Raw genomic sequence first — 26,086 nt, forward strand, 5'->3', positions numbered from 1 at the left:
AGGATTTAGATACCATTCCCTGTCTAAAAGGTCTAATTAATAATTTGTGATTTTAATCACAAGAAAACTGCTAAGTCTGCTAAGTTGGAATTGGTTTTAGACAAAGCTGAAGGAAGGGAATGGATACTTAAGGCTACTGAGGAATATCTTCTAGACATCTAGGGTTGGTTTGTCCTGAGCAGTTTTCACTTTTCCCACATCCTTTTCCTTCTTTATATATAAATAGCAACTAACCCCAATTGTCATGGCAACCTCACTAAAGAGAACATTTGGCTCAATCCTATCTTCCATTGCATTCTTGTGTTACACGAACGATCAGCACCACGATCAACGCTACCATCAACACCACCATCACAAAAGCAGAAGCAACATCCACAAACTCAAGTACAACATGCCTAGGGGTCGACCCCTTTCGTTGCAGGTTCGCTTTCATGATCCTGTAAATAATTTTGTTTTCTATCTTTCGAGTTTCGAGGTATCTTCATTTTCTGCATGAGTATACCATTCACCATGCATATATATGGCTTCTCTTCCTCCCTCTATCTGTGTCTATAAGAACCATATCTGTATGAACTACAAGAAAGGACTATATGGTCAAAAAGCTATCTTCTTTCGTGTTATTTCAAGCTTATAATCTTTTCTGGTGTACTTATCGGATACAATCTCTGTTAGTTATGCTAAACGCTTGAATCATTTTTTTTGGTACCATTTATGGAAAATAAGAACAAGACACTGTTCCATGCTTTGTAAGTATTATACGAATAATGAATGATCTTGAACAAAAGGCTTATCCCGCCTCATGAGTCATGGCTTTTCTTAATCCCTTTGGTTTCCAATTAATAAACTGCCTAAAAGTATAAAGCTTCTGAAAGAACCAAGGGAACAAAAAGAAATGAAGGAAAGTAGTAGATAGAAAAGTAAAACCGAAACAATTAGGGCCCGTTCGGTATCATTTTGCGATACTGTTTTTTATTTTACGAATTCAAAAACTTATGTAATTTGCGTTCGGTGCATTAAATTTGAAAAACAGGGAAAACAAATTTTAGGAAACAATTCAGGAACTATGAATAAATATAGGAAATGACTTTTTGACGTTTTCCTTGTTTTCTGAAAACAACCCGCCTTGCAATTAGAGAAAGTGATTTTTTTTTATTTTTTATTTTTTTTATTTCTTTTAAGCACATAGATCCACAAACTCTTCTCCTCTGTTTCTCTCTTTCTCTCCCACAATTTCCATTGAGACTTATCCTCTCTTCTCATAATCTCATCTACTTTATCAGCTGTTTTAACTTTCTTCTTCCCAGCAGTCTTTTTCAATCAATTGAAACTTGCAGAATCATACAGTGGAGAAGAATGAAGGATTTAGAAAATCCCTCTTTCATGTGTCAGATCTAATTTATATGGATGATTTAGGGTAAAGCTTCGACATTTTATGCTTCAATATAATTGGATTATCTCATGGGCTAGAGGAATTAACAGCTAAGTTTGAGACATTTGATTGAATTATCTTTTTGAACTAAAGATTCAGGAGCTTGCAATTTCATATGATATATTTTATAAACAAAATTGAGGGATTTGGTTCTTCTTGTTTAATCTCCTTCACAATACTCTGTTTCTTTTTTCATAACAACCAATAAAGGATTCATGATCAATACAAACAAAATAGTCAATCTTTCATGATTACTGAGGAAAAACTAAAAATGATTTTTTCTCTTCGAAGAAAAAAAATAGAGTTTCAGATTGTATAAACTGAGTGCTACAGTTTTTTTTTTTTTTAAATGATAGATATGTTTTTAATATTTCAAATTTTGAAATACTTGTGCCGAACATGTATTTACATCTTAAAAACTTGTAGTTTAATTCTCTGTTTTCATTCTACAATCCAGTATTACAAAAATAGTTTCATAAAACGTTACAGGACACACCCAGCTTTTGCAAGAACAGATTCTGAAATCTTGTTTTTCTTTACAGACTGTGGAGCTCAAGGTCAGGATGTGCTGCACTGGTTGTGAGAGAGTTGTCAAACATGCAATATTCAAGCTCAGAGGTTATTAGTCGGCAATCATTGATTTCTCATCTTTTTTAAAATTAATTTTTTCTTTTTCAACAGTGAACAAAGGATTTGAGGTTTAAGAATTGTGATGCTTCATGATTTGTAAATATTGATGATGTGTTCTATGGTCTCAAATTTCGATAATATCCTTAAATTTCCTCAGTACCCTCTTTTTTACAAGTATTGCTATTGCATATATTCAAGATTTTTCCGATATCGTTTTAGTACATTCTACTCATAATTTTCATATATTGCTATATGCACTTAGGGATTGATTCGGTGGAGGTGAATCTACCAATGGAAAAGGTGACAGTAGTTGGGTATGTTGAACGGAACAAGGTACTAAAGGCGGTGAGGAGGGCTGGAAAGAGGGCCGAATTCTGGCCTTACCCCAACCCTCCCTTGTACTTCACATCCACCGCTGACTATTTCAAGGACACAACCAATGAGTTCAAAGAGAGCTACAATTACTACAGGCATGGTTACAACATTGGGGACAAACATGGTACCATTCCGATGACTCAACGGGGAGACGATAAAGTCAGCAACATGTTCAACGATGATAATGTCAATGCTTGCTCTGTCATGTAACTAAATGATCTTCTGTGTACCATGTACTAGCTAGTAGTGTGGTTTCAAGGCTTTCAATCTGTACCATATAGTTCTGTACAGTATGCAAATTAAGCGTGTTTTTAATGTGATTGTATTAGTGTGTCCTGTGTGGGGAATAATTCAATAGAACTGTTTCAAGGAATATTGATTGGATTTGTACTTGTAAATGTTTAGTGCTTTAAGCACTATAGGATACCAAGTAATATCCTCTCTACGTGGTTCTGCAATTTCCTGTTTACAAAGCTAGGCAAAATTGCACCACTTTCGGTTTTTTCAAGAAACAAAAAGTCATAAACTCGAAATTTTGTTCCATAGCTACATGATTTTTAGCGTTACCCTCTTGGCACACACTGTTCTAATATGGACTTTGACCATCCGGAGGTAGTTGAGCATCTGCATGAGAGAAGCAGGCTTAACTTCCTCTGGACTTTGTCACCCTCCTTGGTTCAACCTTGGTTATGGATCTTACGACAGTAACGGGCTAACAGGGAGGTAGTTTCTTGGTAGAGAAGGCAATTGTGGGAGTCAAATCATAATGGTATAAAGTATAGCCAAACTGTTTGGTCCGCAAAGAATATTTAGAGATGTCCGCTTATTCATGGTATAGCCCCGTAAGGGGACAATGATGTAAACAAAGAAAGAATTTGTTTTGTGAAAAAATATCTATTATGCTTTACGTCCAATGGCATTCCATTTCAAACAATGTATTATTGCAATATATGTTCCAGTAAATTGGTACAACTTGACACTAATTTTATTTGTGGTTCATCCAAATGCGGAACTTCTGACTTTAAATAGTGTTTTATCTTTGGATGTCCAGTCAACTGCTGCGCCTCAACACATTTCTCCATTAGGTAGGAGCTTTTGTGCCCAAGCACTTATTTGTTGAGGTGCCGGTAGTCCGCATCTTTACGGACATGTCTATTTCACCAAATGGGTAAATGAACGGGACTTGGCATTGACCATGCATCTTTTCTGGAGATATATATCCATACATCTCCCCCACCGGGGGCGCATTCTACCACTGAGCTAATAGTCCACCGTGATTCACCTAATAATAATAATAACTCGTTGGTAAAGATCACCAAATAGTAATGATAGAGATAAACTTTTACATAAGAGATTTTCATCAGCAAAGATCATCAAACAGTAATAATACAGATAAACTTTCACCGAAAAATTTCTTCAGCAAATATCACCAAGTAGTAATGATAGAAATAAAGCTTTACCGACAAATTTTTCTTTGACAAAGATCACCGTATAGTTTATAAAAAAAAATCACCATATAGTAATAATAAGATAAAGCTTTCTTATGTTGTTTCACCATATAATTTTTCTTTCTTATGCTGTTTCACCACAAAAAAAAACTTAGGAGAGTTTTTCTCTCAACCTAGTCTTCAACGGCGCCCTATCCTCCTTCCCAAGTTTCCTGGTATTGCTCTCTTCTCGACTTCTCTCCATCCAATGACTTCCATTGATGCTGTCACAGCAAGTTTCGCTGCTTCCCTTGCCCTCGCTGAAGGAGGCAGCGCTTCTGACCTAGGAAAGATTGGTGGTGGCCTCGTCCGCGTCCTCCCGGTTGGAACTTGTGGGACTTTAGTCCTACATGCATGGAAGAAAGTTTTAAGGGTTATGGCATTTATAAGACCACATCATTCCAAACAAGTAAATGGATGACAAAGCCTAGATGTGGGCTTTGGTAGCTTTGATGGGCTTTCTTTTGACAAATCTGATTTTTTTTTTTTTGAATTATTATTCAATTTTCAGATAAAACCAAACAGTTGCAACGGATGAAATCAAACAACGATGAAACTGCCGACGCAACTGTTCGTTTTGACTTCTATATATGGACGACCCAAGGTCGTCATTCATAATCGAAAAACTCCCTTTTCTTCTTCTTCCTCCCAAAATCGTTTTTAAGAGAAGCATAAAGTAAAATTCGCTAGGGTCAAGTTCTTGTGCAAGAACTTGACCAGATAGTTGTATCCTCTAGATAGACGTCCGAAACTACAGCACAAGTGTGGACAAATTTTTGTCTTAGGTCACTGCATTGCAAGCCTCTATCTGATCAAGTTAGTGATTTTTCTGTTCAAAACTATTTGAATTCAATTTCGTCTATTTGTTGTTATATATTTCGTTTATATTCATATATTCATATATATATATATATATATGTGTGTGTGTGTGTGTGTGTGTGTGTACTGTTTGTAAGTGTATATACTGATTGGTTCTTTCACTCTCAACCTTTTCTGATTGGAAAACCTCTGACCCGCAAGCCGGTTGATCCTAAGGCAGAATTTAGAGTTCAGGAACGGGCTGGAGATTTATTCTTGTTCTCCTTTGAATCAGTGCGTGATCGCAATAAGGTACTCCGAGGTGGGGGTTGGTGTTTTGATCGAGCCCCGGTTTGCTTTGAAGAGTATGACGGCGTCAAACCTCTTCATGAAGATCCTGCAGCTATCGATACTGTTTCTAGCCCTAGAGACAAGGGCAAGGGAAAGTTTTAAACTTTCCTGGTCTTCTTGCCTAATACTAGAAGTACGGTCTTCTACTACTTTCATTTTAGTTTCTCTAGTTGTACACCAATTGAGGTCTCTAGGAGACTAGGTTACTGTTCAAAGGGAGGTAAGTAGTGAGGATTTTGTTTCTTTGTTGTTAGGCTCAATAAGTGAGCGTATGTGTAACAGTGAGGGTCACCTGTCTTTTGCTTGGCAGCTTGTGTCATTTATGATTTTGGTATGAGACAACATCTGATGTATTTACTTTCTGACTATGAATAAATAATGAAATTATTTATTCTTTCAAAAAAAAAAAAAAAAAGATAAAGCTTTCTTAATGGATTATTCATCAACAAAAGACTCTCATTACTAACTTTTTATCTTCCTTTACTTCCTTTTTTTACCATATTTTAAGGACATGAATTGTTCATTGAAAATCCTCCAAAAAAGAAAGTTCTCCACTGAAGTGTCGAACAACTGGGTAAATGTGGCGGGACTTGCCATTGACCAAAACAAAAGCCGATAATAAAGCAAAGAAGAAGAAGAAGGGACCGGCCTTCGAGGCAATTGTAGAGTCGACATGACAAAACTGAATGAAGAAAGCAGTCAATAGTTAGAGAAAGATCAAACCCAACAGATAGAGAGACCCTTCTTCTACCTCCTCTGCAATAGGTATGTTCTAAATCTCCATTCTTATTATTATGCAAAGATTTAAAGTTCTTTACTTTATCAAACATGCATGCTTAGTTCTTAAAGATTCCACATTTTCATTTACTTAAAGCAAAGAAAACACCAAAGAATCATCCTTTAGCTGAATTAAGGCGATCATGTTGTGATTTGTGATTTCATCATCCCAATTGAGCAGACTACATTACTGTTCTTGCCTTTTCTGAATTCTGATATTGGGTTTTGGGTTTTGGGTTTTGCATAGGGTTTTGACTGCAACTTTATAGTATAGAAATGGAGGAGGATGGTCATGGAAAGAGAGTCTCATCTTCTGCAGTGTCCTCTCGTTTGTCAGCTAAAGCTCAGCCCTTTAGATTGAACCGCTTTACTGCCCAACCCACTTGGACCTCTTCATTGACTTCAGTAGACCCTTGTGATTCCTTGATCAAATCCTTGTCTAATGTCAACTTGGAAGAAGATCCATTACCATCTGCATCGAATTTCGGGTTGGATTCATTACAGGGTTCATGGTTTGGCCAGCACAGTGACAGTGACAGTTTGGCCTGCACCAACTATGCTTACGAGACCTTGCTTGAACAAGGTAACTTCTTTGCCTCAATTGTAAATGTGTGTAAAATTGAGTTCCTTTTGGCATTAGAGAATTCGAAAGTTAATAAGCTCATGAATGATTTCAATTCCTTCTTTATATTGCAACATTTATCGTCTTTTTCGAGTGACTTGCCCACTTTGTGAAGATATAGTTCTCTGGTGATGGTTTTTTTTTTTTTTATGATTATGATCTATGAAGTAACAGATGGAAAATTTTGGTGCAATATCTTGTCTTTTCAGCTTGAGGAACTCCTAGTACATTGTTTGTGCTTGCTGTCACTATGTATCTTTCTGTTGCCGCGTTCTTGTTGAAAGTATTGCATATGCCACTTACTTTGTAAATTGAATGTGGCTTTAACTTTTGGCATGCAATGTGCTTAGAGAACTACTTCACTTTGTTGGGCAAATTAAATTCTTGACCTTCTTCTCCTTTCAATGTGTTATTCTACTATCTATTAAGTTGTAATGGACCTGTTCCTACTTGAATGGAGAGGGAAATGATTAATAAGTATATAACGAAATAAAACTTGTGTTGTGAGGCCACTTTTACTTTTTGTGAGTTTGTGACATCAATACAGAAAGCTCTTCATTCGTTACATGCTTCTGCGCAGGAAAGCCTGTAAAAAAATCGAAACTCTATGATGAAAACTCTGAAAGTGTTCATGAGAAATGCAGTTATTTAACCATGGGAAGAGAAACGCCATTCACTTCAAGTTCCACAGACCCAGTAGATGCTGGAATTTTCTCTTCTTCAGCAGTAAATTCTGTGGCGACTTCATATGAGTTTCCGATGTCAGTTATATACTCTGCATCCATGCTTCAGAGTTATTCTCAACCTGAGCTAACATATACTGCAGTAGCTGCAAGTTGGAACCGTAGTAATTCGACAATGACCTTTGGTGAGGTTGGTTTGACAAAATATGATCCTTGTGCGGCTAATTCTACAGCTTCCCAGTCACCAAGATACGATGCTTTTCCGGATCTGGGGCTTGGTTCATCAGATACCAGAATAACTTTATCTCCCATGAATCCCATTTTGTCAAAAAATGCTGAGGTTACAGGCAGCTTTGCAGTGAAATGCAATGATAATTCTTCTAAATACAGCCCTCCTGACATAATGGATCTTCATCAGCTGCTGTATGGTGAAGGCAAAAAGACTGACCATGATAAAAGTCTGAGTGATAAAGGAAACGAACGGAAATGTGGAAAACCTGTATCTAGTGAGGGTTCAGACCCGTTACTAACAGATAAGTCTGATCCACAAATCACTTTAGAGAAGTTTTATGATAAATCTAGTTCGGAACATCAGGATGCTGAGGCAGCTGTTTCTCTTTCAACAAAGTTAGATGGGAACGACTCTGATGTGGACTCACCTTGTTGGAGAGGAAGCCTGGCTTCTAGACAAACTCCACTTGGAGTTTCAAGGTCTTTGAGTTCACACTCTATTGAAAATGTACAAGAAGCAAGTTATAGTCTGAATCCGCTGGCGCCTCATTTTTTTCCTCGGCCTTCTAAAGCAATTGTTAATTGCTATGCAAATGAATATGATGCGGATGATTTCTCATCTTTCAAAAAAAGTGAATCTGGAGCCGTAGGGGCTGTTAGTTCATTCTCCAAGGAGAATACATCTGTTGATAAAGCAGGATCAAAGTTGTCATTATCGCTTAATGGAATGGGAACTCAAACTTCTAATGACATCCATGAACCAAAAAGAGAATATGCCCTGCTTGAAAAATCAGGAAGTTACTCTGCGCTCAGCGAGGGTATATCCAAGTTATTATCTACAGATTCAAAAATAGATGTTTCAACAGTGCTAAATATGATGCATGATCTGTCAAGTTTTCTTGTACAAAATTGTTCAAATGACGTTTTATTGAATGATCATGACTTGATCCAGCATATAATCAATAACCTATGTATGTGCTTCCAACATAGGGCTGGAGGAAAGACTCCAATGCCTGATTTTACTGTTTCAGGCACTCCATACTTTCCTAATAAGTCAACGGAGATCATCGAGGCGGGGGTATGTGTGTCTTTTGTCCCTCTTTTGTTTTCTTCTATGCTGAGAATTTGATTTGAAGACAATGTTGAATTTTGCTGTACTCTCTAAAGATCCAAATAAGAATTCCCTTGGCCACTTTCCTTTCTAAAATTTACGGGGATACTGTTGGACTTTTGTGTATTTTACCCATTTTCTAAGATGTAACTGTTACTCTGTTATCATTATGAATATCTGGATGTGTTCTGAATGCTTATAACTGAGTTCCTAGTGTCGGTTCATTGATTTAATTCTGAGAAGATTAACCTTTGTTTGCATGCCTTTATTTATCTTGCCTAGTCGATTTAATGTTCTGGCTTATTAGTATTGTAATAAGAATTACTCAAATAGTTATTAGGCTTTTATTTTGTGTTTACCAGGGAGCTGGTGAACAGAAGTAATTTCATCATAATTACTTATTAAACTAGGGTTGTTAGGTTTCTGGTACCTGTTATTGTTCACTTTTCTCTTTCTGGTACATCAGTACATGGACATGTTATGCTATTATTTTTTTATCTAAAAGCCTAATAATGCCTTTCAGTGCTCGAACATGGGGTTTCAAGTAACAAAGACAGGGGCTCTTGCTGTTCCACATGAACTTGATCATCAGAATGTGGTTGGTTGTCTTGATATTACTGAGAGAATGTTGAATTCCTTTCCTTCATATAGCAACATAGTTACTGGGAAGAGCAAAGACATTATTCAGGTAGAGTTTGTGGATATGATGCTGAAATTTTCATACCAGTGCTTCATGTTACTGAAACCTCACATTTGTAATGGTAAGATGCAGGTCATGGGAAATGCTGTGAGAGACAGTTATTCAACCAAGGACGAGATAGACCCACAAGCTTCAGTATACAAAAAACTGTGGCTCGAGGCTGAAGCAACATTGCGTGCCATGAAGTATGAAAGATGTGTGATGCATGAAATTGGAAATGGGATGGCGCAATCTAAACAAAAATAAGGTCAGCTACTTCCCTTACCAATTTTTCGTGAATTCATTCTTAGTTTGACCTTGTCTTGTCATACTGATAGGTGCCAGACAACTAGGGAAGAGTTTGAGCTTACATTTTGAGGCAAAAAGAAAGCTATTAACATAGACACCGGCCATACATGTTTGTGCTGGTACTGCCTAGAAGGAACTGTTGGAGTTTAAAGCTCTCTTGACCTGTATGTATGTACAATTGATAGTCAATAGTAGAATATATAATGTATTACATCTTATTTAGCTTAGAGTCTGTGAAATGTAAATTTGATGATTCCAAGTGTTTGAATTACTTTTGGAGTTTTGGTGACAACAACCTACCTCTATAAATATTGAAACTTCTACATTTTGATTGTGTGAGAATGTCAATACAATTTTCTATTCTTTTTGTTTCTGGTTCAAAAGGAGGCCAAAAGCCCAGTACAGGAAGAACTACACTACAGGTTGGGCACATGATTTCGATTGCACTGGTACCTACTTTGAACAAGTTCCAACTATAGGCCACTTTTTACCTATTAGAAAAATAAATCTACTGTTTCAATTGCTGTAAAAAGCAGAAAGCTACATCTTTTAGTACTGTTAAAAGCTTTTATAGGAATTTAACCTTTGAGGAAAAAGAAGTGATGATTTGGGTTAGGCCTTGCAGCTTAATCATGTCAAAGTAAAACATTGCAAGGACAAATCTGAAATTATTGTGACAATAACAACATATAATACAACTATGACAGTAAGAAAGTTGACATTTGTATTGGCAGTTTTGAGTCCATATATATTTTCTTGGCCTGCAAATTATACATCTAAAACTGTAACTAGTAGGATCTTAGTGGGCTAGTCATTTCAGTTTAACTTTATACTCATCATTCACAAAGCAAATATATTTTTCTATTGTAGGCAGATACTGTCCTATGGTAAAAACCAAATCAAATCCCCTCTGGGACAGAAATGGGGAACATTAAAAAATTAAACCTAGTAAATAAGAAAAATACTGAATGGACAAGGGGTAGAAACAAAGCCATTAAGTATATAATTGATTACTGTTGCTACATGTGGTACCACTCATGAAACATTGCGTTACATTACTGTAGGCTCTAGGAGCCCAATGCCCAGTGGGAAGTAGTAGTACTTGTTCATGGACATTGAACACTACCCATTCACCCACCAAGACAAAAAGTGACAGATCATGGCAGTAGGGGACCTCAAACTTTGCAACCATCTACTATCCATTTACCACTTTACCATTTACCCAGAAATCCATTCATTAATAACAATCACACTTGGTTTGAATCATCACCTTCTTTTTCTTTTTTCAACATTTACTACCATGTAGAATTTCTGTAAAACAGTATGGCTTTTTCATGATTTTTGAGCATGTAATCAGACAGGACTTAACACCAAGCTCTCTTTCTCTTTCATACTCTCTGCCACATAGTTCATATGGTCCATTTGTAAATGGTCCACTTCACATCATCATAATTCTATATGAAACCAACAGTCTATTATCTTTGAATTCTGATGGAACACACATAGCTAGGCACATAGCTAGAGAAAGTAACTCTTTACTAACAAAAAGAAATGGAAGGTCGGTTAGAAAAGTTGAAAAAAAAAAAAAAAATTAGAAGGATAGCTGGAAATGGTAATTAACTAATTACATTTGAGCAAATACCGGCAACTTTTCTTACGGTTTTCTCATGTTACATTCTTTTTTCTAAACTCGTATTATCGTTTCATAGTTAAAAAACAAGTTATTATCAAACTCACATTTTAATAAACCCATTTTCTCACTGGGACATATATAAGATCTGTAAAATAGACCTATGGTAATGAGCTCTGAGCTACGAGTATGGGAAAATATGGCATACATAATTTGGATCAATGAAACCCTAGTAACTATTCCTAGACTCGATCTGTAATAGAAACTACATTCTCATCAAACTCATTCCGCAAAACAAAATGTTACTCAAGTAAGTGAAACTAGCCACAAAAATCATTGTTCTCAAAGATATACATTGGCACTTTTTTTTTTCAGGAATGAAAATTTAGGTTAGGGAGAGGCTGCTCCCCGACAAAGGCCTCGCTGAACCACAACCAATGTCTGTGCCCAACTTCCAATCCAGCAGTTGAACTTAGATGGATTTCCATTCAAACTTAGGCCTTGCCAATCCTGCCAACTCTCATTGGCATAAACCCGTTAAAGAAAAACAATTAACCTATACTGTAAAGGAAAAAATAAAATTACTCTAAAGGAATAAAAGAACCACATAGGTCGATCCAAAACCTAAAACAAGTATGTACATAGTACACGCTGTTCATCAATCATCAACATGGTAGTAATTTCGGGAAAAATAGAAACGAAAAACGACACCAAGGAGCTAGTTGAGTGAGGGGAAAGAAACTGTGACAGAAGGAGACGAAAAAGGAAAGGAATAGAGTGGAGATAAGGGTTGGCCAACTGGGTTCAGTTTGGATACCTTAGCATGAAACTGGATTCCTATCATTAAATGTTAGATCGGTACATATACATCTCTATCGATCAGCTAGCACATATCCACATTTATAACAAACATATCATATCCCATCCAGGTGAGGTGGGTCGTCAGAAAAAAGCAAAGCTTTATTTTCTGATCAGCTGGCTCAGGCTGATCGATGAGGCCCCACCTGGCTAGCTCCTCTCCTCTATCTCCTTCTCCCTTTTAATTCTGTTAGGTATCTTCGTCTTCTTCTTTTACAAATATAGTAAGGTTTTTTAGCGCATCTTTACGGCTGCTTTGGAGCTTTTAGGGTGTGGAACTGCGAACTGTGAACCCCCCATGACCTATTGCTTTCATATTTACTCTAAAATTGCGGTTGTTATTTCTTATGGGATCGGCTGCATCAACCGGCCTCTCCCTCTGCACTGTCGTTGTTAATGCTCTGTTGCTCTGTCACCAAAAAAATTTGAAAGCCTTCTTAGAGCTGTCTGTGTAATACAGAAGGACTGTTCAGCCCCACAGCCTTTTTTGTGTCCTCCTTAAATTTCATTGCTGCTGCTTCTTCTTCTTCGATCGTCTTTTTTCCATCTATCTTGCTTTGCTTTAATGCGTGACAGTAAATTATCAGAGATAATAACGAACCAAAAGTGAAAAGTCAGTTCATCACAGCCGTTGGTTGTTTTAACTTCTTTGACGGTTCGAGACCGAGTTTTGAACAGACCCAGATGGGGGTAGATGGTCCATATTTAACTTTTGGGGACATGGAATGTTGGGTGAGAGAAGATGATGATCGAGGAAAGAAGAAAGAAACAAATAAATAAAGCATGCCGCGCAAATATGGCATATGCCTTCAGAAAGCTTAGCGATCAGCCCTAAACGGTACAAGTTCCGTTTTACAGGTGTCGTGCATTTAACTCCAGTTAAATGTTTAGCTTATTTTTGGCATGCTTGCATTTGACCTAAAACTAATCACTAAATAGCAATGAGCTAGTGAGCTAGGGGAATTTAAATGTAATAAATTAAGGGATTGTCACTCAAAACATCACATTTTCCACACATACTAGCAAGTGAATATATATCTGACAGCAAATAGCTAGCATAACAAAGGATTAACCACGTGATCGACAATACTCGATCAGTAGTGTATCTAACGAATCATTAATTAAGATGTGAACACGTCATTTTATATATATATATATATATATATATTCTAGTCCCGCTTCTATTTTAGCTAATATACCTTGATAATCAAAAACTAAACCCTAAATTCAAAACTACGTACACACTCTCATATATATAGTTATTTACAAAATCATGTTCCCAACAATTTCACCTCACTCATTCTAAAACAAACCCATCGGTGAAAAATAGTCACTTTTCAAAACGCTAACCCCTTTTCCATTGAGATTGTTATATCAAGAAGAATACTTTTGTATTCTTAGCATAAGCTTTACACGTCTTAGTAGTGATTTAAATATTTCGATTTGAACAGTAAATAAATCATTGAATGAGAATGACATGCAACAGGGATAAGAATTATTGTGTTACTTTTTTATATTTTATTTCTTTTCTAAGTAAAGATGCTCTCATTTTTACCATGAAAAAGAGCCAAACCACTTAATTGGACGTGTTAGGAGAGTCATACTCATTCTTCTTCTTGGCCAAAGAGACTATATATATATATATATATATCACAAATCACAAATCACAATCACATACATCACGGGAATAAGGTGCATTAAAACGAAGGAAAATATCAACGTGGGCCATGCAAAATGACTAGTGTAGATTGCACGCGTTTGGCCTTTGTTTGGCAAAGCGCGCAGGTCTTCAAAAATACGATATAGAAATTTCAAAATGAAGAATACTCATACTTCTTTCGCGTCATTGATTACGCCTATCAAACCCTAGCTGAAACCTACTGCCCTCTATTTCGTACTAGGGTGGGGACTGCACTCTTCTCCATTTGTTCTTCTTCAAAGGGTTCGGTATCAAACCCTAATCATCGAATGCTTACATATAAATTTTAGTTACAGTAAACCTAGGGGATGATATTAGATTTACTATTGGATTCCGAAAATAAAACGTACCCTGCGGAAAAACCAGTAGATAATGCAGAAGGAAATTCAAAACCAAATAGACTGTACAAACACAGGAGATCAAAACTATGAAATTTAGGGTTACATGGTTGGACTTGGAACTTAGCTCCCACAGTATTTTCCATCAGAATCAATATTGCCCAGAAGAAAATAGGGAACGAAAACACATTTCTGCCCATAAGAAATTAACTGAAGGAAACCCAGTTTTAACTGTCCAGAAATGGACAAAATGGCCATGGAGGAGGATCGGAGTTGGTGATAACTGTTTAGTGGAACAGTGATATGTCTAGCATTTCGTTATGCTTGTCCTCCATGCCGTACTCTTTTAGCTGCAGCAGCAGCAGTAGCTCAGCATGCTTCAACAGTACTACTACTGCTACTAGTCAGATCCATACGCAGCCCTACATACTGATATCACTGAACTTTATAATGCACCAGTGCTCACTCTGTTGTACTCAGATTGATCCAATCCGATCCTCATCAATTTATATACATATCTATCTGTGCCTAGATGCCTACCTACATCTAGCTATACCATAATCTAGGGTAGGGGCCCCCATAGCATTCCCTAGTTGAATGATGAGGGCTATGCCTTTGAAGCAGAAGTGAAGAAGGTTCATATAGCAAACTAAGCTTTGGCAGTGGACCTGTCTCTGTAAAGCATGACACTCCCAAACACTCAACAGTTATATTAAGGACACACCCATCTCTGCTATTTTGACTATACAGGTTTCTTCTTCTTTGTTTTTGGTCTCTTTGGTAAATTTTAGTTGGAAGAAAAATCCGCGATGGTATCTTAAGGCTTGACTAGAACATGGAGCTGTTTCTTTCCATTGAATATATACTTGTCAATTGTCAGATATGCCGTCTAGCTTTTAGCTTCCTTGTAACTAGCTAGCTACGAGAGAAATCAAACATGGCATTTTCAAGTCAGCATGATGTTGAGACTTGAGAGTAGCTAGCTAGCACCCTTGACACTGTTTGACACATCCATTTATTTGTTATCAATGTGATGAGGAAAGGAGAAAATTGTTCCGAGTTATTGTTAAAGTCCGAGGCGTACGTGGAAAATTATGACTAAATTACTATAGTTTTTGTTCTTGAGCAATTTGTCAATGGCAAATGCTAATCTCTTGAATATTAGTATGCGTTAAGCATGCATAATATCAAAATTGAATTGAAGATTTTTCTTGTGTACTAACATTCGCTATCGCCACTCCTCTAATTTTAGTTAGGAACGGATTACAAAATGAAACGTACACCACTAAATAAGGGCTAGTTAGGTTTTGCTTCAACAGTAATGGGGATGAAATTAGCATCCTATTTTTTGCAAACCACATTTTTGCTTCCTTTCTTTAAGCACATGTCTATGCAAAAATTAACACTTGTAAAAAAAGAAGAAGAAGAAGAGATGGATATGATTTACAGACAAGAGAGTGCCAATTTCATTTCCCATTAAAGAATAAAGGGACTATTCAAAAAAAGAAAAAAGAATAAAGGGATGTAGCTAATCCTCATTGGTTGTTCATAGTAATGCACTCCATATATACCAACTGTAATCCTTTATTTGTCTAACGAATTAAACCTCATTCTGAAATACAAGGGAGATGGCTAGTCTCTCTCCCTCCGTCCTTCGGTTTCATACATGCTCGCCCCTACCCCTCTTTGGATGGACACTGATGAATTAATTAAGAAAAATGAGGAATCTCAAGTACCTTTTTTATTTTGTTAGGGCAACTATACGAGTTATTGAGAGGCCACTATTTGCAATTGGTCGACGAAATTAAAAAACTTACCTCAATTAGAGAAATTATACTAGAAGACCTCATGCGTGCCAGCACATAACATAGATTTCACTTTTCTCATGGCTGGATTTGTATGGAAGAATTTGTGTTGAATCCGTATTTTGCTTCGACTTGGTGTGCTTGGATATGTCGACTTTTATATGCTATGTACTGTGCAAGCGAAATAACAAGTAAATAAAATTGATTCATAATATTTTCAGGTGTATTTATGGCTGTAGTACAAACCCTAGGGAAATAGCAAAACATGAACATGGATTGATGTATAATACCAGTTGATCATTTGTAATATTCCATAGAGAATCCAAGTCCATTTGAGCTGGATATGGAATCTGTTTGATAGTTTTTTAACAGTCTTAATTCTAACTCATGTCAACAGCTTTCCAAGCACCGATATCTCCCAATTCTAATCTCACACCATGTAGAAAAACCTAAAGATGATTCTTTAGAATTGGTTAATTAATAGTAGCTAGAAGGTTATCCCCGGAAATTTATTCTAATTGAAAGAAACACAGCACATGGAATTGGTTTTGCATAATCAACATGCACAGACGAAACTATTTGTCTCAACTTGGGAGTAAACAGAAGAGTTTAGTATTGTACATTCAAATTATCATGTACTTGTGAACTGGTGATGCAAAATTTTATGTGTGTCTTCCCATAAAATATGGGGATTAACAAAGGAAAACAGGTGTGCCTGAATATATGCATTGATATCTGAAGGAATATATCAGCTTCTATAACTGGAAACAGTTTAACTTCCTCGAATTAAAAACCACATGATAAAACCTGCAAAGGAGCAACTGAATATGTGAAGTGGGGAGTTCTAGAGCTGTGATCTGCCCATTCTTGAGTTAATGCATTTCCTGTACTAGTAGGAAATTGAATTGCAACTTTCACTATAGAGGCAACATTAGCTTTTCAAAGAACTAACAAATTAACTACATTAGAAAACCATTTGCAGACCCACATTACCGTAAGCTGAAAATGGTAAATGGATTCTGCTTCCATAGAATAAGGAGCCTATGTTATTGTTTAAAATGCCAAGCCGTGAAATGCAAAGTAGAAATTACTAATATATATTTCATCCTTCAATTTTTTGACTTTCTTAAATAGGTAGCATTTCTATCTAGGGATTCCATTTGTAAATTCTATATACGTACATTTGCATTCTTGGTAGAAGATATAAATTCAAGCTACTTCCCCAAACCCTAAAATTGCAGTTGTAAACTTAATTATTATATTTCTACTACCTTCCTTTGTCTGACTACCTATAATTCCTTCTCAAAAAAAAAAAAAAAAGACTGCCTATAATTTAAACCAGGCATTAGCTAGTGTACATTTACATGATCTTAAAAGTACCTAAATAGAAGAATAAAAGAATATGTATCTGACAGTAATAAGAACAGTCCTAAAAGATCTGAAACCCTAAACATTTCAAAAGGCCATCCTTGGGTAGGCAAAGGTTATTACTCATTAAAGTCTTTTAGTTACAGTCTTCATATATCCAATTTGCCACTTAAATTTTAACGAAATTATCCCTCAAAAAATATGGAGCCTATTCAGGGAAGTATCTTGTGCTTCTCTTTATACATTAAAAATAAATAATCTCACTGCATAATCTATATGAAAATGTAACAATGGAAACAAAATGCTAAAAGTATATATGTGTTTAAACCTGGATTATATATGATGAGATTGATTAATTGGTGAAACAATTCACCTGTAGTAAAGCCATAAAGGAAATGAATTTAGACTTATAAATGGATAAAAGCTAGTACCTCTCCAGTTACCAGTTATAATATCTAGCAAGAAGAATAGTACGTGCTCAAGCATGATGAATTCTATGTGCTTACATCCACATTGTAATTAAATCCCAAGATGAATGACATGATTAGGTACATAATTAACAAGCTATTATATAAACGTGGATCAGAACTACGTACTATGCCAATAAGCTTTTCTGTTCCGAGCTTATTAATTAAATTTCATGCAATATAATTCATAATGTATGGCAAACTCCTCCTCAACGTTATGACTTAAATTGGAGTCAAAAGAGCCATGATCATGAATTCGCAAGGTGATAGAATTCAACCTGATCTTATCATGATCATACTGAAACATCTTAAAAATTGAAAAATCTTGTATATACAAGTAAGCAGACTCGATAAGATTAATTTCACCCTCGTCATATCATGATCATACAGTTAAACCCTTAAACTGGAGCTAGCTAGCAAAAGCAATTAGCAGACTGGGTAAGAGTTTATATATGCAAGTAAAAACTGTGGATGTTGACAAGCATAGGACTGTTTTATCTTTACTACAGTTATCATTTTGTCTCCACTCTCCACATTAAGTTCAAATGCAAACTTTAGAATTACATTGGGTAAAATACAAAGAAGCATGTGAAATTCGATGGACAAAAAGAACAGCCTAGTGCAGGTTATATAGCCAACAAAGGGAGCAGTTCTGTAAGTACTGTCTTAGATCTTGTAGTGTCTTTGAACAACATGCATTATATCATGATCAATACCAGTATACCCTAGAGCTCCATCATAAGAAGACTAGCTAGCTAGCTGAAGAGCTAGTCTCCTTTTGGATTAATAGAATTTATTTCAAAGCGTAGGGAGTAATTTAAGTGAAATCAAATGCAGAAAGGGAGCAGCTGGTAACTAATTAATATAAGAGGCTTTAAATCAATAAATATTGCAGAAAAAGGTGGTAACTAATTACTGGCAAGAAGTAAATGAGGAAAATTAATGATGATAAAGAGTATTTAATTACATACAACCCTATACCTTTTGTTTGTTTCTAAGGTCTCTCTGCAGGTCTCCCTGCAAAAACCTGCGGGGGATGGTGAGCCCAACGAAGCAGCTAGCTGCAGCGACAAGAACAACAACCTACCACGGTAAAATACAAAACTGCAATTACATCAGGTAGCTTCATGCACTGTGTTCGATTACTGTATCTGATCCACTGCGCGCCTTCAACAGTCAGGAAAGCTAAACCTTGATTCCAAAATTTAGGAAATAGCTAGAGAGGGAGAGAGAAGAAGTCGGTGGACGAAGGGAATTTATATGAATATAATAAAAGATCACGCTGAATATATAAACAAATTGAGGAAACAAATTCATCATGATGGCTTGGAATGGATACAAATTAATAGATAGAGAGAGGAGAGGAACTGATGAGACCAGAGCCTACAAAAAATGAAATTATAAGAGGATGAAATCTTGGCAATGATGGGATCTATGTCTTCATCGAATATCATGAACTATCTATCATCTCTCCTATATAAATTGTTATATAAATAATTAAAATATTTATACACATGGTGGTGATGATGATGATGATGAAAAAGCTGTTAAACTATTGAAAGAAGACATGGTGGCTTTGGCATTTCTCTCCTAGGCATTCAAACCCCACAAACCTTGTACCCCCTTCTGTACCGAACATCATCCATTGAACTCGATCAAACCCATTTTATTCTTTCAGCACATACATTGTCTGCTCCATGATCCATCTGCGGCTGTGTCTGAATACTAATTAATTTATCTAGCTAGCTTCGGACTTCTCAAATGTTGTCATCTTCATTGTTCAAACATCGAAATCCAAGGACATGGAGGACGATGAAGACGTCTTGCCTCGGTTGAAGAAGTCGGTGGTGGTGGCCGGCGTGCCGTCGTAGAGCCTTAATTGAAGTGGGGGTTGATGAGGCTGTTGGGAAAGAACCATTGCAGTAGTAGTTGATGACGACAAAATGTCACATTCGTCCGACTGATCGGATACGGGGCAGTCCATGTTTACTCCAAACAGCCTCAGCCTCTTGCCTGCTGCTGCTACCTTGCCATGGACCACAGGCACCGACTCCAGAACCATGGGCTCGACCACATTAACCCGACCCAGCTGACCCAGACCCACTTGATGATGATGATGATGATGATGATGAGCATGAGTAGTAGCAGTGCCCTCTTGTTGATGTAATTGCTGTGGGATTACTGATCCTCCTCCTCCACCCGATCTCAGATAATAAACCGGCCCCGAACAGACCGGATTCATGTTCACCACGTTTCCGTACCCATAACCTCCGCCACCGCCAGCGCTGCTGTTCCGATAGGGATGAATGTTCGTGCTGTAATTCATCTGCTGTAAATGGTGCTCGCGTGCAATTGTTGGCGAAGATCCAGGTGGCCGCATTAGAAGTGGACTCCACGGCACCGAGCGGTGGAACGAGTAATGATGCGGGGGTGGAATTCCAAAATTGTGATGCTGGTGATGAAGCGCGTGGTGGTGGTGGTTGGGATCGGCCGCTTCGGGGCGGCGCCTCCAGTCAATGTAGAGCCTGTCCTTCCCAGACTCACCGAGTCCGCGCTGAAACGACACGATGTCGCCGGCGTCGAGCTTCTTCTCCTTCACGAAACGGCTCCACCCTTTGGTCATGACGTAGCTCTGGCTGCTGTTCCAGTACGAGTACCTGAACCGCCACGCCTTCCCGGTCCGGTCCTCGAAATTAAGGAGCAGCCCCTTCTCGTTGGTGGACGAGTCCAGCGGGAAGTACTTCTCGGCGTGCTGCTTCGGAATCACCAGCCGGTTCAGCTTCCCCACATCGCTCGGCGTCACCACTTTGTCGAACATGTGCTCTTTCTCTATGGCCGCTACTGTTGTTGTTGTATGAGGCTCATTGTTCGACTCTTGATTATTATCAGCGTTTAGCGGCGACGAGTCCATCAGCTCCAGCCTCGTGTCTGGACCTCCACCGCCGCCGTAAGTATCCCAGCTGCTGAGACCACCCGGGAGAAGAGTGGCTGTTGCCGTACTGGCGTTGTTGAAGTGAGGTGAAGAAGAAGAAGAAGAGGGAGAGTAAGACGAAAAGGGAAGCTTACCTCTGACTTCATCCTCGGAAAAACCTCCTCCTCCATCTCTAGATGCGCCGAAATTCATGATGAGGTAAGCTAGATCTCGAAGATCTAAAGCAGCAAGCACAAGAAGGTGGAAGAAATTAAATTCAAACACGGCTCTCTGAGCAGGTGGCCAATTTTGGTAGCTAGCTTTCAGTCTCAGCCTACTTTCCTCTTCCTCTCGTTTTGTTGGTATCTTTTCTAGGGTTGAGATTTAATAAAATGAAAAACTGTGGGGAAGGGGGTGAGAGTGAGATCGATCGAGCACGAAAAATCAGCAGGGCGAGGAAAAGAGGAGGAAGAAGAAGAAGGAGAAGAGGAAGCAGATAGAGACGGTAGCTCTCAAATACAATGACGGTCGGTGCATTCTTCTTTGACCAAGAAGACTCAGACACCCCATGGACGTTTCAAAAGAGTGCAAAGTTCCTCTTGTTGTTGACCTTGGGCTTTGAGAGAGAGAGAGAGAGAGAGAGAGAGAGAGAGAGAGAGAGAGAGAGAATTAAACCCCAAAAAAAAAAAAAAAAAGATTTCAAAAAGGGAGGGGACTAGCGGTCTATGTCTATACTCTGTAGTAGTCACTGTATAATAGGTGGGTGCTTCCCTGCCTGGAACCTTCTCTAGTTAGGCATGTAGGCATTAGATCTTTTCATTTTTATTGTTTTCTTTATAACATCAGCAAGACAGCAGCGGATAATTCATAAACTCTCACTTTTAAGAGTAGATTTATGTTATTAGATACAGTTTTATTATCTTTTTATTTTCTCTTTTTTAATTAACAAAATTATAATTTAATTTGAGATGAATGATCAATAAATTCTCAGAAATTATACGTAGGGACCCCATGTATTATCTGGTTGGGCTCATGTGAGGTTGTCCCTGTCATCATGCATGGTATTTTCGTTTTTAATTTTCCTGAATATATATATATATATATATATTATGGAATTAATATAATTAATGTTATCTACGATAAGGCCCAAAGGGCCAGCTGTTGTGGGAGGGTATGAACTTGTAATTCAATACACCAACTAGGATTGGTGGACCATTTTTATTCTTTTTGGCTTTATTTTTGGAATCTATCTGCTGCTACTGAAGCTATTTATTTAATTAATCCATAGTGAAAGAAAGAAATGGTAAATTACTAAATTTTTACCTGATGGTGATTAGTTTATGGTAAGTGGGTTGTTTTATTTGGAGGGGATTTATTTGACTAAATTTTTTTTTCTTAATTGCTTCCATTTATTCCTCGACGGACCATCCTCTCTGTTAGGCAATATTAACCTTTTGCTGAATCATTTGGTCATTTTTATCAACTTATATAATTAAGGATGTTTACCGTTCTCTCATGTCTCTAAAAAGATCTCAACAATAATTAATTAATAAGACAAATTTTGTACGTGCTCTTTTTTGTTATTGAAAAATTAATTGATCCCTGTTGAAGAAGACAAACAACTAATTTGGTCGTTTGTGATTTATTTTCCTAGCTTTAATATGTATATACTTATTCGGAACAAAAACAACTCGTAGATTGAAGATAAGCTTAATGAAAAAGAAAATAAAGAGATGATGGTTTATCCTTGGATTTTATTATGGCCATGAATCTGAATAATTTCACCTTTCTCAATTTTTCTTTTTCATTTTCATTGTAGGTAGCTAAACAGCTATAGTATTCTAGGCTAAGATGAATCAAATTGATGATTTGTGTACATTCGAGTTTGGACAAATGTGTTTGAACATTATACAGTCCTTTAACATGTTTCTCATATCGTTATTTTTTTCATAGATACAAAATTTAATTTACTATTTTATGGTCTCAAGCATTATAGAGCTTTTGATCCACTGCCAGGACTAAAAGTAATAATGTCATATTATCTTGAGATATTATCAATTTACTATAGTAAGTAGTATCAATAGACGCAACCTCCTAGTGGCAGGATGAAATTGAGTGTCGCCGGATTTATTTCCGTGCGGCAACATAGTGGGAAAGCTGTGATATTTTTAATGATTCTTCTTCGTTATAGAGTTATCTTTTCGGTATGTCACCGCTATGTAAAATCAAATGGAGTAGCCATTCATGCACTCTTTGCTAATTGATGCTTGTTAGAGTACATAGATTTTAATTTGTAGAGAATCCTGGTATTATTTCAGGATGTTCTCTTTATGCTTATTGTAATATGGGGTTCAGGCTTTACGTCCCCCCCCCCCCATGTATTCTGCAATTTCATTAATCAAGGCTTGAGGGCAGCCGCACCAGTCCCATTTCAAAAAAAAACTCACAGATAAATACTAAAAGGTCAATCTAGAACATCTGAAAGCTATTTTTGAACAATCATCAATTTAAGCAAATTGAAATCAAGCATTAATTGAGAGATGCCTATCGAAACCGTTACACCCTTTAATAATACTTTTTCGTTTATAGTTTCTGCAATGATACTGATACAACAGCTAGTTCGGCATCCTTATCTATACTATTATTAAGAGAAGAGTTTTATTAAAAAAATATATATATTAAGAGAAGAGAGTTTGTCAGCCAAAACAGAAAAATTTTACCAAAATATTCCTCAAATATTAAAAAACCTTTAAACTGAAAATTTGAGAAAGACAAAATGGTTAATTCACAAATAAAAGAAAAACAAAAGAAATTTAACAAAAAAAAAAATCAAAAATCAAAAACAAAATATTTGCAACAATTTTCTCCACATTTTGTGGAATAATTTCCCACGTAGTTATCCACACTCATAGGGTGTGTTTGGAGTTTAGTTAATTAATAAACACTTTAGATATCATATTTCTTCATTGGCCTCGTTTGGTTCGCGGAAAGGAAAGTAGTTCATTTGTCTTTCCCATGGGAAGAGAAATGAAATTTCTGAAGAACTTTCCATTCCGATGTTTGGTAATGTAAGGAAAGTTATCCGGAAAGTTGTTAAAAAGTATGTAATTAATGGAATAAAATAATATGTTGTGAGTAATAAATGTAAGGAAAGAAGGGGAGAAAGTGATTCCTTTGGAGTATGGAAGGAACCATTTTCCCCCTATTTTCCTTTGCTTCAGGAAAGTATTTCCTTTCCTTTTGCATCCCAAACACAGGAAATGAACAACTTTCCTTTCCTGATGCTTACTTTCCGCGAACCAAACGAGGCCTTAGTATATATCTGTTCACAAGGATCAACCACTTTTAAGTTATGAATTAATTTGCGAATCAATGAAATAGATTAAGCCTTGAGCTATCTTAATTGAATTGTTTTCTTCTAGTCGAGCAGCTAAGTTGTACTTACATTCATTAATTAGCAGTTTGGTTGGTTAATTACTTGATTAATTTGCAGCCAACAATCTTTGATTAGCTAAGATTCTTTCTTTTCCCTTTCATTTGTTGATAGAATTAATAAATTTTGAGACATTGAAGGGATATATCACTAGGTTAACACTATCATGCAAGCATTGCCCATTCACCCACACCAAAACCTCCAGAAATTAAATAAATTCTTTTTGCAAAGATTTGACTCTTGATTAGCCAATATTTGGACCCCGGAAACAATCATGTCTAACTAATTAGCACTACGACTGCATGGATATCACTTCATGCAATAGAAGTCGATCATTACCTATAAAAAAAGTAAACATATTCCATTAATTGGACGAAAACCAGGCATATACATACATATTATATATATATATATATATATATATATATATATATATATATATGTATATCTGTACTCTACTATAATTGGAGGCTCTCTTTTAATGTTAAAGGCTTCACCAAATTTTAAAAGTTACTATAATACCTTTCAATAACATAATTATCAAATTAAGTTAATAAAATATAAATAAATAAAAGAGCAATTGAAAAAATACCCAAAGCACCACTATTTTATGTCTAAAAAATAAATAACCACTATTCTTTTTAGTCGATCCATTTTTCATTAACATCACATTATCACCCGCGAGAAACGCGGGCACGTTGCTAGTACTATTATTAAGGGAAGAGAGTTTGTTAGCCAAAAATGAAAATTTTGACAAAAATGACCCCAGAAGATTAAAAAACTTTGAGAATTAATTAAATCACAAGGACAATTATGACATTTACAAAATATAATTTTATTAAAAAGAAAACAACAAAAAAACCCCACAACCCACTTTTCTCTCCTATTATCTTCTCTTTGCAATAACCGTCTTCTTTTTTATTTTCTACAAAAAAAAAATATTTACACATGCTCTGTATGTGTAGAGAAATGCTAGTATATATATATAACATGATGAAATTCAGAAATTACAGGAAATTAAAAATAAACGATGACAGCTTTACGTGATTTGTGTGATAATCACAGCTTAAATGGGTTTATTTTTATTTTTTTTTTGTTATTTTTTTTTTAGAAGGCACGTACGCAGTGGTAAATTATAAAGATGACCAAATATCGTCCACTCATCCTGCCTTCCCCCCTCCCAAATACTGTTTGCCAAAAAAAAAAAAATATCGTCCACTCACCAGTTCAGAGGCATATGATGAGAGTGATAGTTGGAATATTACTTAGTTTACTTAACGGCCATTCCCATTTTCAATACATTAGGTACATGAAAAATAGCACATGCAACTTGATAGTTATTCTGTGTTATCAGAAGTAGGATATATATCTGTTAAATTGCTTTCATTTGTTTTTGTATGGACCATTTCTGGGTGCACAGTACTACAGAGTCGACTGAATTGGAGAGACACATTAGGTGAGTGGCAATGTCTAACTGCCTTCCCCCTCCATATGCTTCATCCTTCAGTCACATAATCATAATGCCAAGTTATTATATACCAGGGAACCTATAAATATGTGCTTCATTTCACTGACCTATCCCGCAATCTAAGAGATATATGACCATGAAACTTATTTAATTACCTAGTTCACCGGCATGCCTTAGAGTAATGAAGGGCCAAGGATTATATATATATGCTTCTACTTAATTAATTTGATTGAACTATTTGTAAGCAACTGCATGGCAGATGAGACTGTACATGTACACCTGGTTTATATGAGTAGGCTCAGAATCGTATAAAAGAGATATTAATCCACTACCATCCAATCATTCTGCTCATGAAATTGACTCTCCAGGCAATACAATATCATAAAATCTTATAAATGCTAGTGGATTGATGAACATCACCTACTGAATTTGCCTGGATGTAGAGTGTATGTGTGTGTGTATATTCCCCAATATGTGATAAATTAACATAATTAAAATGCGAGCTAGGGTATAGCTAGTTTCCCTCCCCTCGATGTCTCTATCCTCCAGCTTTCCCTCAACTTCCATGCCCTAATTTCTGATAATTTGTTTCTCATTTCTGCCTCTCCACTCTCCAGGAATGATCAA

At 36.5% G+C, this 26,086-nt stretch overlaps 3 protein-coding genes across 5 annotated transcripts; 2 read left to right on the forward strand and 1 right to left on the reverse strand.

Moving 5' to 3' along the window:
* The first annotated feature begins 129 nt into the window (after positions 1 to 129).
* LOC133743969 (heavy metal-associated isoprenylated plant protein 30-like) lies at positions 130 to 2,807 on the forward strand. The gene is made up of 3 exons (XM_062172056.1): positions 130 to 421; positions 1,972 to 2,047; positions 2,322 to 2,807. Exons 1-3 carry the CDS (start codon positions 245 to 247, stop codon positions 2,642 to 2,644), a joined length of 576 nt encoding a protein of 191 aa, XP_062028040.1. The 5' UTR covers positions 130 to 244; the 3' UTR covers positions 2,645 to 2,807.
* Positions 2,808 to 5,623: 2,816 nt separating this feature from the next.
* LOC133745828 (uncharacterized) lies at positions 5,624 to 9,807 on the forward strand. Of its 3 annotated transcripts, XM_062173988.1 has the most exons (7): positions 5,624 to 5,835; positions 6,095 to 6,430; positions 7,050 to 8,201; positions 8,415 to 8,461; positions 9,018 to 9,182; positions 9,261 to 9,441; positions 9,512 to 9,807. In XM_062173988.1, the coding sequence occupies exons 2-6, from the start codon at positions 6,124 to 6,126 to the stop codon at positions 9,438 to 9,440; spliced, it is 1,851 nt and encodes a 616-aa protein (XP_062029972.1). In that variant the 5' UTR covers positions 5,624 to 5,835; positions 6,095 to 6,123; the 3' UTR covers position 9,441; positions 9,512 to 9,807. The 3 variants fall into 3 exon arrangements, with proteins under 3 accessions (XP_062029972.1, XP_062029970.1, XP_062029971.1); XM_062173986.1 differs by having other exon boundaries at positions 5,626 to 5,835; positions 7,050 to 8,461; XM_062173987.1 differs by having other exon boundaries at positions 5,627 to 5,835; positions 7,050 to 8,461; positions 9,267 to 9,441.
* A 9,078-nt stretch (positions 9,808 to 18,885) lies between these two features.
* On the reverse strand, positions 18,886 to 21,226 carry LOC133744077 (B3 domain-containing transcription factor NGA1-like). The gene has a single exon (XM_062172211.1). The coding sequence runs from the start codon at positions 20,769 to 20,771 to the stop codon at positions 19,428 to 19,430; it is 1,344 nt and encodes a 447-aa protein (XP_062028195.1). The 5' UTR covers positions 20,772 to 21,226; the 3' UTR covers positions 18,886 to 19,427.
* Between the last annotated feature and the right edge of the window lie 4,860 nt (positions 21,227 to 26,086).

Source organism: Rosa rugosa, chromosome 4 (genome assembly GCF_958449725.1).
Source record: "Rosa rugosa chromosome 4, drRosRugo1.1, whole genome shotgun sequence".
In the NCBI taxonomy this organism is placed as follows: Eukaryota; Viridiplantae; Streptophyta; class Magnoliopsida; order Rosales; family Rosaceae; genus Rosa; species Rosa rugosa.

What these genes read in the sequence shown, in the direction of transcription:
- LOC133743969 (XM_062172056.1), top strand. Translation starts at nt 245, where the DNA reads ATGGCAACCTCACTAAAGAGAACATTTGGCTCAATCCTATCTTCCATT. An exon ending in GTCGACCCCTTTCGTTGCAG is followed by an intron (nt 422 to 1,971) that starts GTTCGCTTTCAT and finishes TTTTCTTTACAG; the next exon opens with ACTGTGGAGCTCAAGGTCAG. An exon ending in TGCAATATTCAAGCTCAGAG is followed by an intron (nt 2,048 to 2,321) that starts GTTATTAGTCGG and finishes ATATGCACTTAG; the next exon opens with GGATTGATTCGGTGGAGGTG.
- LOC133745828 (XM_062173986.1), top strand. Translation starts at nt 6,124, where the DNA reads ATGGAGGAGGATGGTCATGGAAAGAGAGTCTCATCTTCTGCAGTGTCC. An exon ending in CGGAGATCATCGAGGCGGGG is followed by an intron (nt 8,462 to 9,017) that starts GTATGTGTGTCT and finishes AATGCCTTTCAG; the next exon opens with TGCTCGAACATGGGGTTTCA. An exon ending in AGAGCAAAGACATTATTCAG is followed by an intron (nt 9,183 to 9,260) that starts GTAGAGTTTGTG and finishes TGTAATGGTAAG; the next exon opens with ATGCAGGTCATGGGAAATGC.
- LOC133744077 (XM_062172211.1), bottom strand. Translation starts at nt 20,771, where the DNA reads ATGAATTTCGGCGCATCTAGAGATGGAGGAGGAGGTTTTTCCGAGGAT.